This window comes from Hakea prostrata, chromosome 3 (genome assembly GCF_041222555.1).
Source record: "Hakea prostrata isolate BN-2017 chromosome 3, UWA_Hpros_2, whole genome shotgun sequence".
In the NCBI taxonomy this organism is placed as follows: domain Eukaryota; kingdom Viridiplantae; phylum Streptophyta; class Magnoliopsida; order Proteales; family Proteaceae; genus Hakea; species Hakea prostrata.
Window position 1 is genome coordinate 4601445 of NC_142602.1, and position 16939 is coordinate 4618383.

The following is a 16939-nucleotide window of genomic DNA, read 5'->3' on the forward strand; positions in this document are numbered from 1 at the left end:
CCCGATGTCAAAGATGCAACTCCAGCATCCGACGCACTATTCAAGCTAAGCTTGCTCCATGCATGAAATGAAGCGAGCAGTTTCACTCTGTTGGGTAGAAACTTAGACAGTTTTGGAACTTCTTGTGAGATTTACGTAGAAGGGTCTACAATTTAGAAATTTTTTATTAAACATTTTTAATTACTGGAAATGCCCTTATTATGATAATTTGATAACACTTGTCACAATTTCACACGTGTGCAGACGATACCCGCGCAGGCGCAGACATAAATCCCTGACTTGGGCTGGCTGACCTACCTTTGTTTTTCGGTGAAGATAGACAGTTGCAGAAAGTTTGTTTTTACGTTTCATAATCCTCAAGTATTTTCGTCTCTCTAGGTTTGAAATTTGAAAACACATAGTGGTGGGAGACGTGTTAGTCTACTTAAGATCCTGACATAATATATTGCACTAAGAGTACCATACATAATTTTATGGTCCCAAAAAACTTAAAGATAAAAAAAGTAAATAGAACTCAATAATAGCTAAATGTGGAGATTTCCAAGGCATTGTTTGTTTGAAAGTGTAGGGTGAAAAAAAAAAAAAACATGTAAAACCTATATGTAATGGGATGGGAAAATAAAACAAAAGAAAATGTTTTTAATGTGGATTATTCTTTGTTTTTTACATATTTTTTCATAAAATTTCATCTATTTTATAGGGTATTGAAAAAGATGAGATGAAAAAGTTTGCATTCCACCTCAACAGATGAAGTTTATATTTTTTTTTTAATCTCAGTAACCTAAATAAGTCATACTTTAAGATTTCATAAAAAGTTTTGTTTTTTTTTTTTTTCAATTTTTTTCCACTCCACTTTAGATCCAACAAACAAATGGTGTCTAAATGAGTGTGAATCCTCTACATGTAGAGGGAAAAAAATTTATCCACATGATTGGACATCTGACTGCTACAAACTTAAAATCATACTTTTAAGTAAATGAGAAAAAAGATTTGGATTCCTACATTTATGAAATTTTCCTTAGACCTGAACTCTTCCTTACAACTCCTGGGCTGGAAGTTGAAAACTTGATTATAGATAATTCAAAATTTGAATTTGAATGATCTTTTCTCTTTATTTTATTAAAATAGATATTAAAGTAAGAATTGGGTAATTTTTTCAAAATTAAACTCCTTCTCTCTCTCTCTTCCTTCAGGATGGATTACGATGCAAAGGGTTAGATACTGAAAACAAAAAAAAATACACATAAGGACAAAAATACAACATGAAAACAATAAAATATACAAAACTGAAAAATAGTGCATAACTGTTAATTGCAAATAAGTTGGGAGTAACCAAAGGAGTCATATATAGCCAATAAACGAAACAGGCTCTGATACCAAAACTGTTAAGAAAATCTAATCTAACGCAGCGGATTACGAACAAGAATGGAAGAGAAAGAAGCAATCAAACACATAACACATGTATTTACTTGGTTCGGTCAGTGACCTACTTCCAAGGATGAGATGAGCTCTCACCAAGCTCATGCAATCTTCAAATAGTCAAATCAAAGTTACAGTCCTAATTAAGACAATAAGACTCTATACATGGACCAAAGAGAATATACAAGACTTGGAATGACCATACCTGTAACTAGCACAGTCGAACCGAAGCTTTTTTCCTTCCTGTGCAAGCCAATAACACCTCTGTACAATGCCTTCAACGCATACAATAGCTAAGCTAAAGCTATTATCCAAAAGTAGAGCATCAATCTTGAAGAGAATCTAGGGTATAACCAGAGCAACCCTCAAGAACCGAGAGCAACATGCTAGCAGAGCATGAGAGAACCGAGAACCGAGAGCTAGAGAGGAGAAGAGAGAATGAGAGGTGAGAGAACATTCTGATCGAATGAGATTGCCTAGCCCTAACCCTCAAATGAAGTATACAAATAGAATTGGAAAAAGACAACCTTGCCCTTGAAACTAATCAATAAGACAACCTAGACCTAAAGGAAGTAAAATGTCAAAAATACCCCTTACAACAAGCAATCCAACCAACACTATGGGAAAGCTACAGAGAAACAATAATTATGGTCCATAAAAGACTCAAAGGAAGAAAAAAAAAACAAAAACTCTATAATAGCTAAATGAGAGGTTTCCAAGGCACTTTTTATTTGGAAATGTGGGGTGGGAAAAAAAAAGTAGGAAAAATAAACATATGCCATGGGGTAGGAGAAAAGAAAATTAAATAAAAGGATTTTATGAAAATATTTTAAAAGTAGGGACTATTACTTCATTGTTTTTCACATTTTTTTACAAAATTTTACTTATTTTGTGGATTTTTGAAAATAGATGAGATGAAAAAGTTAATATACCACTTCAACAAATTGAATCCCAACTTTTCTATCTCATAAACCAAACAAGCTATATTTTAGGATTTCATGGAAAAAATTATTTTTTCAAACTTTTTCAATCTCTTTTTTCCACTCTACTTTAGATTTAGCAAACAAATGGTGCATAAATGAATGTGAATCTCCTAAGCATGTGGAGAAAATTTTGAAAATTTGTTATTCACATGGTTGAATGCTTGACTTATATAAATCTAAAATCATCTTTTTAAGTAGATGAGGACAAGATTTGAATTCCTATATTTATGAAAATTTTCCTAAAAAAAAAAAAAAAACTTTGCTTTTAGATCAATCATGTGGATTATTGGAACTTGTTCTCTCCATATTGATGGAGGAGGATCTGAATTCTTCCTTATGTATACTTACATCTCTCCTCCTCGAGTTGGGGGAGACGTAAGAACAGAAATTGAAGAAGATTTTTCTTAAAAAGTCTAAGTAGGGACTGGTAAAATTTCAAAACCCCTTGCTGAATTCCATCCGAAGATTGAAAAAAAAAATAATAAAAAAAGAAGAAGAATAAAAACTTCTCTTACATATCAGCAAAATATTTAGAGCAAAATCTCATTCCTTAGCAATGAAATTCCACCTTTCCCTCTCTAAGTTTTCCCTCTAAATTTGAAAGTCACAAATTGAAGTAAGTTTTCCCTCTAAATTTGAAAGTCTCAGAGTGCTGACCAGTGACGGCGTGGCGCTGTTGGTGGTGGAGCAGCAAGTCATTTGGAACAGCTTAGAGCTTCATTCACATTACCAATCTTAATCCTCCGGCGAGGAACGAACAGAGAGACAGTAATAAACATTTCAACTTATTTCTGATTCGATTAAAGAAAGAAAGGAGATATTGAACCCTTGATCCAACGGAAGGTGGATTTTTCAGCTCTCGAAGGTGACTTTTTTTCCGTTTTCTTTTCCTGCATTTAGGGTTTTATGATGTCGACAATTATTCTGTTAACAGCAAATGTTGTTTGGGTGCTCGAATTGAACCAAGTTTTCTACGATTTGATTTTCCCCTTTTCTAGTGAAACACTAACATTGGATCTGGATTGATTATACAGCACTCTGAGGAACATTTACCTGCAGCCAACATCCTTCCAAACCATTGAAGTGAAATATGGTAGAAAATTGTGAAATCATCCAAAGACCCAAGCGTATCTGTCGGTAAATTTTCAGCCACTGCATTTCAGAATTAGGGTATTGTAGGTTGTTATTTTATTTATTTATTCAAATATTACGTCTATAGATTCGTAGCTAGCTATTTCGATTATCTTCTGGGTACATTTATATTCTCATCTTGATTGATTCTTGATTCTCAGAGGGAGAGGGAGAGGGAGAGGAATTGGACGAGGAAGAGGAAGAGGAAGGAGAGGAAGAGGAGTCGGTGATGTCTTCTCCTTGGAACGTTGTAGCAGCGATGATGTTCTTGTAGAGATTCTTGCTCGTTTGCCCCTAAAATCAATTTTTAGATTCAAATGCGTGTCAAAGAGATGGCACCAACTTATCTCAAAAGATTATTTCCGTGCTAAAATAATCGAGAGAAACAAAATGGATCCTGGCCCCATATACTTGTTCAAAACCCCACTGAACAACTACAACCACTACTACCACTACTACGGTAACCGTATCCGGACCTATGGGAGAAAGACTTGGTCTATCTTGGCAGAGGTTAAGAGTAGTGTAAGGAATTGTAGTTTTCCTCTTCCTCTTCCTCATCTTCCACATCTTCCAGGAAGTAATAATATTAAGTTTGGAAAGGGAGTCTCTGATGTCATCAATAGAGGAATTGGAACTGTTGGTGATGATGAGTTTAGATACTTCATCCCTTCTTCAAATGGCCTTTTACTCTGTTTTGTCAGCCATTGGAATAAGTCACTGCTTCCCCTTCCCTGGACGTGCCCCTGCGAGGATCCCCATAGCAGGTGTCGGTTCTTCTACCAACATGTCACCAGGTACTACATCTACAATCCCCTCACCAAGCTTGGTTACTTGCTTCCTTATTCCCCTAGTCAAAGCCGGCGACAATTTAACTCTCATGCTAAAACGGAGTCCTGCCCGGGGATTGGGAGAGACTGCGTAGCTCTGGTTGTTGGATCCAGTAGTGATGATAATTATGATGATGAAGGATACAAAGTTGTGCGTCTGCAGGCTTCTCTATCCAAATCCAATGATAATATCATTGAGTTGGAGACTTTCTCCTCCCACACCGGGGAATGGCGGTTATCCACTGTGACTGTAAGTGTTGATACTCATAAGTGTTTCTCATTCTATTCTATATACAATTGGCATGCCCAGGTGATAAAAGGAGCTATTTACTGGATGGCTGGTACTTGTAAACTTCAATACATCATTATGTGTAATGATACAAAAGAGGAGGAGGAGGAGCATAATCCTGCTGTCATAGAGATGATTCGCGTTCCATGCGACGACCAGATCTTCTCGTTTGATGCTGCCATGGGTGAGTCTGTCGACGGTTTACTCCAACTGGTAGAGTTGAATTATTGTTACAGAAGAAATTCTTTGAAGATATGGGTTTATCATCCACAGGATTGCAGATGGTTTCTGAGACATCGATTGCCAATATCATCCTCTCTTTTGTCTCCTCGTTCATCAGAGTTTATTCCAATTTCCTTTCATCCACTAAATCCAAACATTCTGCTTATCTATTCCTCTGGTTGGATCCATGCTTTTCACCTCAACACTACTCCAGTGTTAAGGGAACCATTAATTAGGTTTACTGATTTGACTTTAGCTACTATACACCCGTATTTGCCCCCAGCATGGCCCATTTCTCCTTTCCCAGCTGCTGCCCAGAAAAAATAGAATTCCATTCACCATGGTATGGTATGATCCTCATACGTTTGGAGTTTATGGCAATACTGCAGGCACTTATGATGCGATGGGCAGGTAAGAAGCCATTTTCTATGGCCTTCATTATATTCTTTTTTCCTGAAAATAATGCAGAACATAACTTTTTGTCCCCATTTCCTGTTTGTTTTTTCAAAGTTTGTATTGCATGCTACATGGGTTTCTTTTGGCTGTCATACTTAAAAGACTTTGCCTCTTCTAAGAGAACAGAAAGAAATCACAGAAGATGTCACAAAAGAATCAAATATGAACAGCATATTTTGTTGTCAATCTAATCATATTGAGAATACCCTAACTTTATGTGATTTGCATGTAGTATAACGAAACTTTTAAGTAAAACTTGAATTTACATTATCTGTATCTAATTTGCATATGTTGTTATCATACTTCATGTGCAGGTTAGATGATGCAATAGAGATTCTGGAACATGTTGGGATAAGGGAAGAGAAGCTAGGTATGGGTATGTTAATCGATCCTTGTTGAAGAAGTTGAATGGAATAATAAGAGTAAGGGGCTTTTGGTCATATTCTTAATTATGCTAGTTAGTTGATTGTTTTTGTATTAGATTGCTTAAGAACCTGAGGATTCAGCGTTCACCTCATCACTTTTTTTTTTTTTGGGGGGGGGGGGTTATAAGACATCATTTGTTTTCTATTGTTTAAGGATTAGATGAAGTTATCACAAAATTATTGCTAGTGTTGCACATTTGTGACATTTGTCTCTACCAAGAATGAAGTGTGCCTCTGATAAATGTTTGATTTTCTTGTAAGATGGAGTCCCTGTTCAAAACTTCAGTCTATAGAGTTCTTCTCTTTCATTTAATTGAAGTTTCAAATTCATACTGCATCAAGAAATGCTTAACAGTTGAATATCTGTGGGCACCACCAAGCTACAGTGGAGAATGCCAGTAGAAATTGATTAGCAATATTGGTATTTCCTTGTCCGCTGATCAACTCAATGTATTGCTTAGATGGAAATTTCAAGTCTTAATGCTTGCAGTGGGGTTTGGTAAGCCTCTGAATTCTGATTCTAAGGAATTGCTTCATGTTTGATTTCATAATGACCTCTGGACTATCTTTGGTCCTGTTAGGAAGACACACAGCAGCTATCCCTGCCATTCCTGCTTGAATTTTCAAGAAATCCAAGGTACCCAGAAGCTATCTTCTTCTTCTTCTTTTTTTTTTTTTTTTTTTTTTTTTTTTTTATTCTTCTTCTTTTTTTCTTCTCCCCTTCGTCAATGCTCTGTTTATCGAATATAGTGGAAAAGTATATTTGCTAGCATAATGACTACAGATAAGGTATACAGGGTCCCTGTTTGTTTACCTTTAGTGCTTCACATAGTTACAGGGCCCTTGTTTCTTTACCTTTTGTGCCCTAGATAATTCCTAGCCTCTATTCATTCAACTTTTTAATGTATGGAGGAGTTCATCACCCGAGGTTGAAAAATCTGGGTGAATGTTTGAGGTTTTTTTGGATGAATGTTTTTGAGTCATCCGCTTGATCATGCACATTTTCTCTCATACCATGTCAATATGATATGATACTGTGAGCGAGCTGTGCTGGACTTCCTTCCTGCACCACGGCCTCTGAATATTACCCCCCTTTTGAAACCAAATTTAGAAAAACTGGTTTTTGGGAATTGCTAGGTTCAGCCTAGAAAATCAGATCTCAAGCCATTGGAACAAATATTTTCACTTAAAACTTCTGGACCACAAGACACTTCAAAAAGAAAAGAAAAAAATGACCAAAGTTCCCAAAAGATACAAAGGTATCTACATTTAAACCTGCATTTATTGCAGTGCCTCTATTAGACGTTCATACATGAAAACTCAAAACTGTTTGGCTCTCCATTTACTGTCAAAACAGCTTGAAGGATGAAACATCTAGTTAATCTGAAGGAGACTAGACAGGAACAGCTTTCTTTGAGATGAAATCAAAGGATATCCCATGTTGCTGGAGTCGTTCCTGAAGATGGGTAGGACCAAAAACAATTCCAGGGGGAAAGACACCTCCTTTGGGCATGTTGTTGCGCCTGTCTAATACAAGAAGAGCACACTGAATTAAGATAATAGGAGTGGCTATGTATCCAACTTCTGGCCCCATCACTCTGGTAATTATCTCTGTATCTGATTTTCTATTTCCCTGTGATGCAAGACTCACATCACTGTAACCATGTCCAACGAACCACATTTTGAATGTGGCGCTTTCAACTTCTTCCTCAGTTGGACCCTTCTTTCTGAACCATCCAAGGCTGAAAAAAGAGGGAAACTTTAGGAGTAACCACCTCCCAAAAGCAGTTCTTCCAAGCACACCGATGGATATTCCAACAGTGATGAATCGCAGAATGCCCAACAGAGACTTGGAGCTTATCTTCACCCCAAAATGGGCTGGCTTCACCTTTGACCAAAAGTTATTTCTGTACATTATCTGCTCTTCACTTTCATCAACCCCAGGAAGGCCGTGTGGGTTATCCTTTAGAAAAGCAAGTGTCCTCCGCACAACAATGGAGTCTGCTGATGGTAGTTTGACAGCCCAAAGGCCCAGTGTCTTCTGGTGCTCTATTGTTGGTCCACTCGAAGGAGGGGGTCCAGGAATCTGCAGAAAAGACAGCTTTTAGTATTGAACGCAAATGCCCTATTGACTAATACATAAAGTCAGCTCTTCAGTCATCTACTCAGTCTACCATATAAGATAGAAGCGAAGCTGCTACTGCAGACAGGACTTAGGGGTAGGCAGGAGAGGCTGGAGACACGGAACTATCTGTCCATCGTGCTCTAGCTCACTCCGATGCCTGAAATGCTGCCCCCTTGACCATCAATGAGTATGGATCCTGCTCTTCAACTGGAGCAACGTAAAGTACTGATGGGTCCTGATCATCTAGTAGATAAGCTTGGTGGGCCAACTTAACCTCAATTATTAATGGTTTGTACGTTACAGATGAATTAAGTACAACGAATCCCCCCCCCCCCCCCCCCAAAAAAAAAAAAAGAAAAAAAAAAGAGTGCAGTGACTTTCTTTTCTTTTCTTTTCTTGTGCTGTACTCATAAAAACATATGCACAAAATCAAGTGAAAGAAATCGATTTTTGAATTATGGGATTTTATACTATGGTCTGCCCAGCTCTTACAGCTGATTGAAATTATGTGACCAGCAAACCTTTGAAATCTCAAATCTGGAATCCATCACACATGGCTTTTTGATCTGTCCACTGCAAAGTATACTTAATTACCTCCTCAACTAGGATTTTCTACATACATCGTAACACAATGTTCCAGAAAATAAGTGGGTAATTAGATAACAACAACAAGGTTCAGCTTGGGGTGGCTACTCCTGACACAAATGACTAGCTAGACATGGATAGAAGATTCAGGTGTCAGGGTCATGTTTCAGTTGCGCCATCGAGGATACGCCCTCTCAACCCTTCTTCACCTTTTACAATTTTCTATTTTATATGGAGCAACAGATTATGTTCTTAATCAAGTTGGCAAGTTGAATGTGTAGAAGAGAACATGAATCATTTAATAAGCAGGTAGAGATGTCATTCTCATCCCACAAGGTCAGCAATCAAGTCGTTTTCTTGTTTAAGTTTTCAATTTCTATTTAATAGGTTGTGTGCCACTGACAACAACATGCGAAATTGCCTCCTGCTATTATGAAGAACTGGAATGCTCGCATTTTCGTCATGGTTGATTATGTTGCTAAGAAACCAGCAGGACAAGAGGCAATGCAGTAATGCAAAATCTTCGTGGTGTAATGTCACCTTTGGTTTAAACATCAAGAGACCAGAAAGTGGGTCTAGGAGGCAACAACCATCTCCCCCCCCCCCCCCCCTTCCCCCATGAACACACACATCCATGTCACGCCCAGAAATCACACAGGAATAATCAACACAATCTCGAAAACAACACTGATGAACATAATTTGATACTCAAAATCTGCAAACAGTGGTTTGCACAAAGAAAAGACAGATGAAACCTGCTAGTAGAAAAGAAATTATTCAGCTAATGAACGGTATATTTCCAAGATGAAATGGCAACTCAGAATCAAATTTCTTTTAAACCAACAAGTAATATGAGTTTACAGTGGCAAGACAAAGAACGATCGGAAGAACCATACGAAACATACAAGGAGATCAAGAAAACCACAATCCATACAGAACATGCAAAGCAGGTTTCAAAAGCTGAAAGTCCCTCCATTATTTCTTTCAATGATTATTGTTTCACCTGTTTTATCTACCCAATTTTCCTTCCCTTATTTGGCTAATTGTGCCAAGAATAAATCAAGAACCAGATCCCTTAACCAAAAGAATGGCAATACCGCTAAAATATTAAGAATCAAAATCTTTAAAGTGCCCATAATTCCAAACTCTACAAGTTGCAGGTCACAGCACATAAGAAGATTTGTGGTCTATCACTGGCATGATGTGATCCGATACCATTTGAGATGTTTCGGAAGTCTCAGAGATGTTCAGCCGACAGTAAAATCTTACATTGAACTGCAATGGAGTAAGAGAGAAGGTCTTACCACTGGCTTCGCTCTTCTGGGTCTGGACCTACGCAATTCCTGCAACTGCTTCATGTTGGCAACACCCAAAACGGCCGACTCAAATGTCCCGAAATTCCCAACTATCCTCTTGCTCGACTCCAAACTCACATATGCCTCCACCCTGTTAGGCACCGACGGTGGTTCCCAGTGACTGGAATGGAACATCAAACCCAGTTCCGCCGGAATCGAATCAAACCCACAAGCAGAAACCACCAAGGACCCCTTCTCCAAAGCCTTGTCGTGGTACAGTGCTTCCATTCTCTCCATGAATTCAGGTTCACCACATATGTCCAGATAATCGCAACCCATTTCAACGCAAGCAGAGACGACGGGCTCTCCGTAAAGGCGAAAGGGGCCGATACAGTTCAACACGAGCTTCGTTTTGATGCATAGCTCTCGAAGTGAAACAGGATCGGAGACGTCGGCTTTGATGATGGAAATGGCAGGAGGCGACGTTGTGCGAGCGGCCCATTTCAGAACTTCAACCAATTTTGCAGGATTCCTGCCAGCAAGGGCTATGGTTTTGAGGGGAGATGAAGGAGCGTTAAGGAATTTCAGAGCTTCCCGTACAATGTATTTGCCTGTGAAACCAGAGGCACCAAGGATTACCAAGTCATAGTAATCAAGCTCTTCTTCCATATCTGGATTCTGGAACAGATGGAAATAGAACAACTGAACAGGAGCTACGAAATGAATCAAAAGCAACACTGCAAAAGCTAGTAAGAACAGTTAATCACCGACGCTGGCTATCTGTCAGCTCCTCGGCATGATCCATTTATTAATGCGTCGACATGACCTCGAAGTGTTAGCAGTTGGCTCGTTTTCCATAAACCGGGACTGCGTTCCAAATCCGGTCGGTCCATGATCGGCTCATCAATGGTCGAACCAGGCTGTGGTTTGTGAATTAAAATAGTCATCCCTTCCCTTTCTCATATCCGAATCATTTGGCTTGGGGTTTCGTTCGTATTCCTCAGTGCAACACTCTCATCGCTGAAGTCTGATTTCTGAATGCTCCATTACTCTCTTTCAAGAAGCTTACAGGCCTGTATTTCCACTTGTTGATATCGCGTTTGAGTCAGGTAATTATGCAATACCTGCTATGTTGGTGTTTCGCTTCTTTTTTTCTTTCTTTCTTTCTTTTTTAATCGAGTTCTGAGTTCTTTTCTTTCATGGTTTCGATTGAGCCATTAAGGCCTTGGTTTACCTTGTCATTGTTTTCCGTTTTCATCGATCATAAAAAACTGTCTATTAGTTCGTTTGCTGTTGCTTGTCGTCTTTCTTAGTTTTTGTGAGGACGAAGTCCTACTGTCGTTGGTTCTTGCAATAACTAGTGATTATGGTGGAAATTGGAAATATATTGCATTTTAAATTAGCATTCGTGTCGGCAGAATTTTTTTCTGGTAGAAGGATTGTTGTAACTGTCTGTTACAGGATGTTATTATGAACTAAAACGTCAACTGGGTTCCTGTAAACACACTTGTTTTTTGGGGTCATTCTATCTAAGTGCCAGTGGCAACGGGTGTATGGGAGGGATGAGGGTGAGAGTGAGGGCCTTTTGAAAAGAGGTGAAGACAGAAGATTCGAACCTGTAACTCCTGGCAGCGTTCACTTAACTGGAGAGGCACCAAATAGTTTAGCAAGCGATTATCTATATGATTTGCTGTAAGAGATAATTTTGACTATAAGAAGGCTTATTCCATATGGTTAAACAAAAAGATACTTGCATGTGTTAAATGCTTATCAATAATTTAAAAAAAAATAAATTTGCTGGGTGTTAAAAAGAAAAAAATCATATAATAATAAATAACTCGGTGGAAAATGGGAAATTTTAGCCTTATCCTGCAATGGGATTTAGAAAAAATATAATTTAGATGTTGCTTTTGCTTCTTGTTTACTATATATGTATATCCTCAGTTTATTGCCTTAGCAGATAATGAAGGTCCAGTTGATTTTGTTCTATTATTATTATTATTATTATTATTGAACGGAAACGCAATGAAGATCACAAATTCAGCTGTGTAGCTGACCTCTTACTGCAATTGATCTATTTTGATACTTGAATCTTCTTGATGCTTTACAAGAAAAATTAATAAAGTGAAATGCAAATGCCAGTTTTCAATTCAGAGGTCCACTACCACTCTAAATGTGTTACTATTTGTATACATCCCCCAACAGAGAGACTAAGCGCTAAGACTAGTTTACTTAGATTATTGTTTTCCATTATTGCTTGCATTTGGGGCTTTTCATTCTACTTCATTAATCTCCCTGCCTTTCTTACGCACACCTGCTTTAACTCCAGACGTGTCTACATATCCCAAATGTTGTGTTGCTATATGGATTCCTGTCTTGTGAAAGCCGTGCAGGTTTTTTGGTTGTTGTTGATTGTAATGTCTGCATCTCTTGGTTGTATCTCATATTTATACTGGAAAAGTTTAGTGTCATGTCTTTTTTCATTATTTATAGGATCAATTATGGACCATGTTGAGTGGCAGTCTTGAAGACTTTGATGTCACGAAAGGATTGATCTGAAAGGTTGTGGCTGAAGGAGATTTGAGTTTGTAAAAGAACTACACAGCTTCTGAAATGGTTCAGGGTACATCTGTAAGCACTTTGACAACTACTGGAAATGGTGGAATTTGTGGCTCCTCTGCTCTGTGGAGAAGTGAATACAAGTTTACAACCAAAACCCATAGGGCCTCTATGATTGGAAGACAATCCCTCTGGTGCCAGCATGTCCCCATATCATTCCCAACAAGTCAACCCAATAGATCACAACAAAGGGGGTGGAGGATTGAAGCTGGTTGGCTGTTTAATAAGAGTGAGGAGGGGATGAATGCAAGTTCAGAACGCAGTGAGAGTGCTAATGAGGACATATTGGTATTCTTTTTCCAGCTTGACTTAGCAACTCGTGTACAGGTTTGACTTCCAGGTTACTTGACTCAGAGAGTTTTCCTTTTCATGCTTTATGGCCTTCTGATTGGATAAAAAACTTCCTTTAAGTAGGTATCTTATCTATCATTGTGGTAGAACTTTGGGATTGCCCATTATTCGTGGATTACTTGGACTCTGTTAAGCATTGAATATATAAGCTTGTTCCATGTCTTTTAGATTAGTTATCAACGACAGTGATTTCACTAGAGCATGCCTTAAAAAAAAGTAACATTTAATTCAATGTCTTCCTGTCTAAATAAGATAAAGGAAGTATTTTTCCATTGACCTGGTTTCTCCTTGTAGTAGAACCAAAATTATTGGATTTGCTAAGGGGTTCCTTCTCTAAAAGTGTTTAGGTTTGCAACAATTGTAACTTCTACCTTCTGGTGTATGCAGCAGCTTTAACGACACCAGTCTCTGATTCTTCTCTAAAACAGTTTGTAATGTTTTCTCTAATTTTTGTTTGTTTGGCTGTTCTGAGATGACAGTATGCTCTGAACATGGAACAGTACGACATAGCACAACAGTTGAGAAACAAGCTTACTGAGGTAATGTCATTGAACTTTTATGCTAGAGAACATTGACCATATGTTGATTTACAGACACATCTAAGATGTGGTGATGGATTTCCTCTTTATTTTTTATTCATATTATATATATATATATATATATATATATATATATATATATATATTAAGGTCATTGTGTGTTACATTGCAATCCATGTCCATATCCCCTTTACATGGTTTCCTTGAGAATGAAACATACAATGTAATTGCATTCTTAGTATTTCTCTTTGTGAAAGGTTGAAGCAGAGATCATCAAGCAGCAAGAAGATAAAAGGGGATTGACATCAAAGAGTGAAGCACAGGATAAAGGATTAAGTATTCTGCGTCTGCGGTGAGGCTTTCACATCCTATATTCCTATCCCTTTATCTGCCAGTAGCTTTTAAGATTTGAATAATGTAAATTTGTATAATTGCCAGTAAGTTAGCCAAGAGTGGGTGCTTATTTATTTGAGCTGTCAGATGGTTAATATTACTTGTAAATTTAGAATTTAAATGTTAGTTCAATTCGAGAGTGCCTTCCTTCCTTGCAATAAAGTCTCGTAAAATTTTGTCTTTTTCTCTTTCTTCTTTTTATTTTTTTCAGTGCAGACATGCAGAAAGCAATTGAGAGTGAGAACTATGCTTTAGCAGCTAAATTGCGTGATGAAATTTCCAAACTGGAGGCAGAATCTCTTGCTGCTTCGGCAAAAGCATTAGTATATGAAACTGCTCAGTACGCATTTCGTCTGGGCCAGAAAGTGAAGCATAAGATATTTGGTAACTGATTTCATTTCCACTGCACGTTACTTCTAGTTTCTGTGTTTGTCTGTGGTTTTATAGGGTGTGGATTGTAGTGGGAGGAATTACATGTTTGCTTTTCTTATTTTATTAGATGGGTGAGAAAGAAAAAAATTCTTTCATATACTTGATTCATGCACTTTTTACTGAATTAATGAGGCAATGGTTCATTTCCTGGTTAATAAGCCATTTAGAACTTGAGGTCTTGGCTTTTCAGGCTATCAAGCTGTTGTTTGTGGAATGGATCCAATGTGCTGTGAATCTGATTCATGGATGGAGGGTGCATGTATTGAAAAGTTGCATCATGGACCCAATCAACCATTTTATCAGGTCAAAACTCAAAACAGCCCCCATCTTCCTCAAAATTTTCTTCCTACGATAAGTTTGTCTTGGAGTTCTATTTCTGATTCTCTTTCCTAATATTTTACAATACAAATGGAAATATTAAGTTGCTTGGTGGTTGACATAATATATAGAGCAGATGATGCATATTTTACATGGTTTATTAATCAGTGTTAGAATTCCCAAACCATTACAAACTCCCCAAGTTTCTTATGTATGCAATGAGCAACCATTATGCAAGAAAGCATTCACAATTTGGATTCTTTTGTTCCACAGGTTTTGGTTGATGTACATGCAGATCCTAACCTGCTTGTAGCCTATGGTAAAGTACTCTTCTGTTCTTCTTTTGGAAGATTTGTATGTCACTCTCTCCATTTGTACTTTCATGAAACCATATTTTCTAATGCGTCTCAGTTATCTCAGGCCACAGTTCTAATAATTGTTCTTTTAAATATTTTTTTCTTTCCTTCCACCCTTGTGATAAATCCTGAGCACATTTATGACACAATTTGTTAGGATCTACTCTTGGAATAGGACACACCAATGCATAGTTGTGGTATCTACAGAAGGATTTCATCTGCTTCTGTTCCAACTGATTCTCATGCTGCTGCATACCTTTCCATTTGTGTCATGCCATTACCCTGAAAAGCTTATTCTGGCCATTTCATTGTTTTTTATCTGAATGTCAGCTGATAATGTTTTTCTTATTAGCAGTTGCGGAGGAGAACTTATTAGCCCTTAATCAACCAGACAAGGTTAGTAATAGTCCTCAGGTACCCAGTTCTGCTCCAATGGGCTTCTTTGACACATCACATGGCCAAACTTGTACAGGAAAGGCTTGATCATCCATATATCTCCTTCCTATTTTATGGAATGGACACAGCTGGCGATTTTATTCCCATAAAGCAGTTGCGTGAGAAATACAACAGACCCCGCCATGAAGTGCCTATGGATCCAGAAAATGAAGAGGATGGTAGGGACAATACCTAAAAGGTGAGATGCTTTTTTCCCTGTTTCTGAAGAAAAACCATGAGGTTTGATGGTATAAACATGTTCTCTTGACAAAAATCTTGTTTTTGTTAAACTACTACTACTAGTAGTAATAATAATGTGTCTGGAGATCTATCCTAGCCCTCTGCTCTCTTGCCCTCTCCGTCATTACTCACTCCATCACTGACAAATTCAATATCTCCTGGATTGATCCCTGGCACCCCCTTGGTGTCCTCTTCAATGTTGTTGGGTCTAGAGCGGTCTACTTGTCCAGAATTCCTAAAGGCCCCCTGTTCTCCTTCATCTCCAATGGACCCCTTGTCCATTCCCCTGATCTCAGATCAGATTTGGTCCTCTCTTCCCCCTCTGCAAGGCCCTCCCCCTCTCAGAGACACCCTCATCTGGTTCCCCTCTGCTTGGAGCCATATCAGAGCTCCTTTTCCCTAAGCTTTTTTGGAGCAATATAGTTGGTTGACTTGGTTCAAATGCCACATCTTTCACCAATATTTTACTGTCAGGAGAGCCTTATCTCACTGCTTTCCCACCCAATCCCTTCTTAGCCAGTCCATTCAAACCTCCCTTTCCTGCATCTGTTGCCCTGACTTTGAGGACTTCTACCTTTTTTCACCTGCCATTTCTCAAAGCTCATTTGGACATGTGATCTTGCTGTCATTTGGCCCTGGTGTTGATGCCCTCAGTCATTTCAAAATAGAGTGCCGCTGGCTAGCCTCATCCATAGCCGAAACAGTGGGGGAAGCTCCTTTTCAGTGCTCGTGTCACCCATATTTGGTTGGATTAAAACCTTTGTAGATCCCATTCCTGAGCAGATTTGGAAGGCCATCTGTAAGGATATCAGCTCCAAGCTTCACTTGCTGTGCCCAAACCTTTGTTAGACTCTCTGAGGAACAAACTCATTGTTCTTACATGGGGATTAGATTCTTCTTTGTTTCTTCATCCTAGGCATTGTTAGCCTAGTTCTCTCTAATACCCCCCCCCCGCGTGGGCCGTTTATAATATATTTTTACTCAACCAAGAAAAAAAGCAATAATATATGCATGCATTTCATTCCACTGAGCTCTCACTACTGCAGGGTATATTTTGTTTACCTATTGTTGAATTTTGTTGTCTTCGCAGGAAACTGTGGCAGTATACATTAAATGACCACCATACAGCCTGACTGCTATCCCGAGCTCATTTTGCATGGTAGTGCTGTGTAAATATCTTTTTCTGGAGCTAGCAAAAAAGAGAGAGAGAGAGAACAAAAAAGATTAAAGCTGGGTCACTGGGGACCAGAGAGTTTGAGAGAAGTTTTAGGGAATGATTATTTTAGGAGGTGATATCTCTGCCTTTTCATTGCCTGCCAAGGGTACATGGTATCAAAGTGTTTGTATACTTAAAATCTGATGAACTCCAACCCTGTAATTTTTCATTTTATTTTATTTTTTTGCAATTCTATGCCTGTGTAAATAAGGCCCATGCGACTTTTGCACCATATAAACCTGGATGAATAAAGTATCCATGCTCCATGATATCAAAAGTTCTT

The 16939-nt window shown here is 38.3% G+C and overlaps 3 protein-coding genes across 7 annotated transcripts; 2 read left to right on the forward strand and 1 right to left on the reverse strand.

Annotated features, from left to right (window-relative positions):
- The first annotated feature begins 2946 nt into the window (after positions 1–2946).
- Positions 2947–6438, forward strand: LOC149020191 (F-box protein At5g03970-like). 4 transcript variants are annotated; one of them, XM_089148296.1, is made up of 5 exons: positions 2947–3267; positions 3437–3539; positions 3695–4833; positions 4923–5282; positions 5642–6438. In XM_089148296.1, exons 2-4 carry the CDS (start codon positions 3493–3495, stop codon positions 5105–5107), a joined length of 1371 nt encoding a protein of 456 aa, XP_089004422.1. In that variant the 5' UTR covers positions 2947–3267; positions 3437–3492; the 3' UTR covers positions 5108–5282; positions 5642–6438. The 4 variants fall into 4 exon arrangements, with proteins under 4 accessions (XP_089004422.1, XP_089004419.1, XP_089004421.1 ...); XM_089148293.1 differs by having other exon boundaries at positions 3695–5282; XM_089148295.1 differs by having other exon boundaries at positions 3701–5282.
- Positions 6439–6921: 483 nt separating this feature from the next.
- On the reverse strand, positions 6922–10536 carry LOC149020192 (putative mitochondrial saccharopine dehydrogenase-like oxidoreductase At5g39410). Its single transcript, XM_089148297.1, has 2 exons — positions 9767–10536; positions 6922–7838 (listed from the first exon to the last, which is right to left on the reverse strand). The coding sequence occupies exons 1-2, from the start codon at positions 10424–10426 to the stop codon at positions 7146–7148; spliced, it is 1353 nt and encodes a 450-aa protein (XP_089004423.1). The 5' UTR covers positions 10427–10536; the 3' UTR covers positions 6922–7145.
- Positions 10537–10731: 195 nt separating this feature from the next.
- On the forward strand, positions 10732–16913 carry LOC149020193 (uvrB/uvrC motif-containing protein). 2 transcript variants are annotated; one of them, XM_089148300.1, is made up of 10 exons: positions 10732–10866; positions 12251–12703; positions 13207–13266; positions 13524–13618; positions 13871–14043; positions 14282–14394; positions 14683–14728; positions 15118–15161; positions 15238–15399; positions 16531–16913. In XM_089148300.1, the coding sequence occupies exons 2-9, from the start codon at positions 12371–12373 to the stop codon at positions 15394–15396; spliced, it is 1023 nt and encodes a 340-aa protein (XP_089004426.1). In that variant the 5' UTR covers positions 10732–10866; positions 12251–12370; the 3' UTR covers positions 15397–15399; positions 16531–16913. The 2 variants fall into 2 exon arrangements, with proteins under 2 accessions (XP_089004426.1, XP_089004427.1); XM_089148301.1 differs by having other exon boundaries at positions 15121–15161; positions 16531–16911.
- The last annotated feature ends 26 nt before the right edge of the window (positions 16914–16939 follow it).

What these genes read in the sequence shown, in the direction of transcription:
- LOC149020192 (XM_089148297.1), bottom strand. Translation starts at nt 10,426, where the DNA reads ATGGAAGAAGAGCTTGATTACTATGACTTGGTAATCCTTGGTGCCTCT. An exon ending in CCAGAAGAGCGAAGCCAGTG is followed by an intron (nt 7,839 to 9,766) that starts GTAAGACCTTCT and finishes TCTTTTCTGCAG; the next exon opens with ATTCCTGGACCCCCTCCTTC.
- LOC149020193 (XM_089148300.1), top strand. Translation starts at nt 12,371, where the DNA reads ATGGTTCAGGGTACATCTGTAAGCACTTTGACAACTACTGGAAATGGT. An exon ending in TGAGAAACAAGCTTACTGAG is followed by an intron (nt 13,267 to 13,523) that starts GTAATGTCATTG and finishes TCTTTGTGAAAG; the next exon opens with GTTGAAGCAGAGATCATCAA. An exon ending in TTAAGTATTCTGCGTCTGCG is followed by an intron (nt 13,619 to 13,870) that starts GTGAGGCTTTCA and finishes TATTTTTTTCAG; the next exon opens with TGCAGACATGCAGAAAGCAA.
- LOC149020191 (XM_089148293.1), top strand. Translation starts at nt 3,493, where the DNA reads ATGGTAGAAAATTGTGAAATCATCCAAAGACCCAAGCGTATCTGTCG. An exon ending in AGACCCAAGCGTATCTGTCG is followed by an intron (nt 3,540 to 3,694) that starts GTAAATTTTCAG and finishes CTTGATTCTCAG; the next exon opens with AGGGAGAGGGAGAGGGAGAG.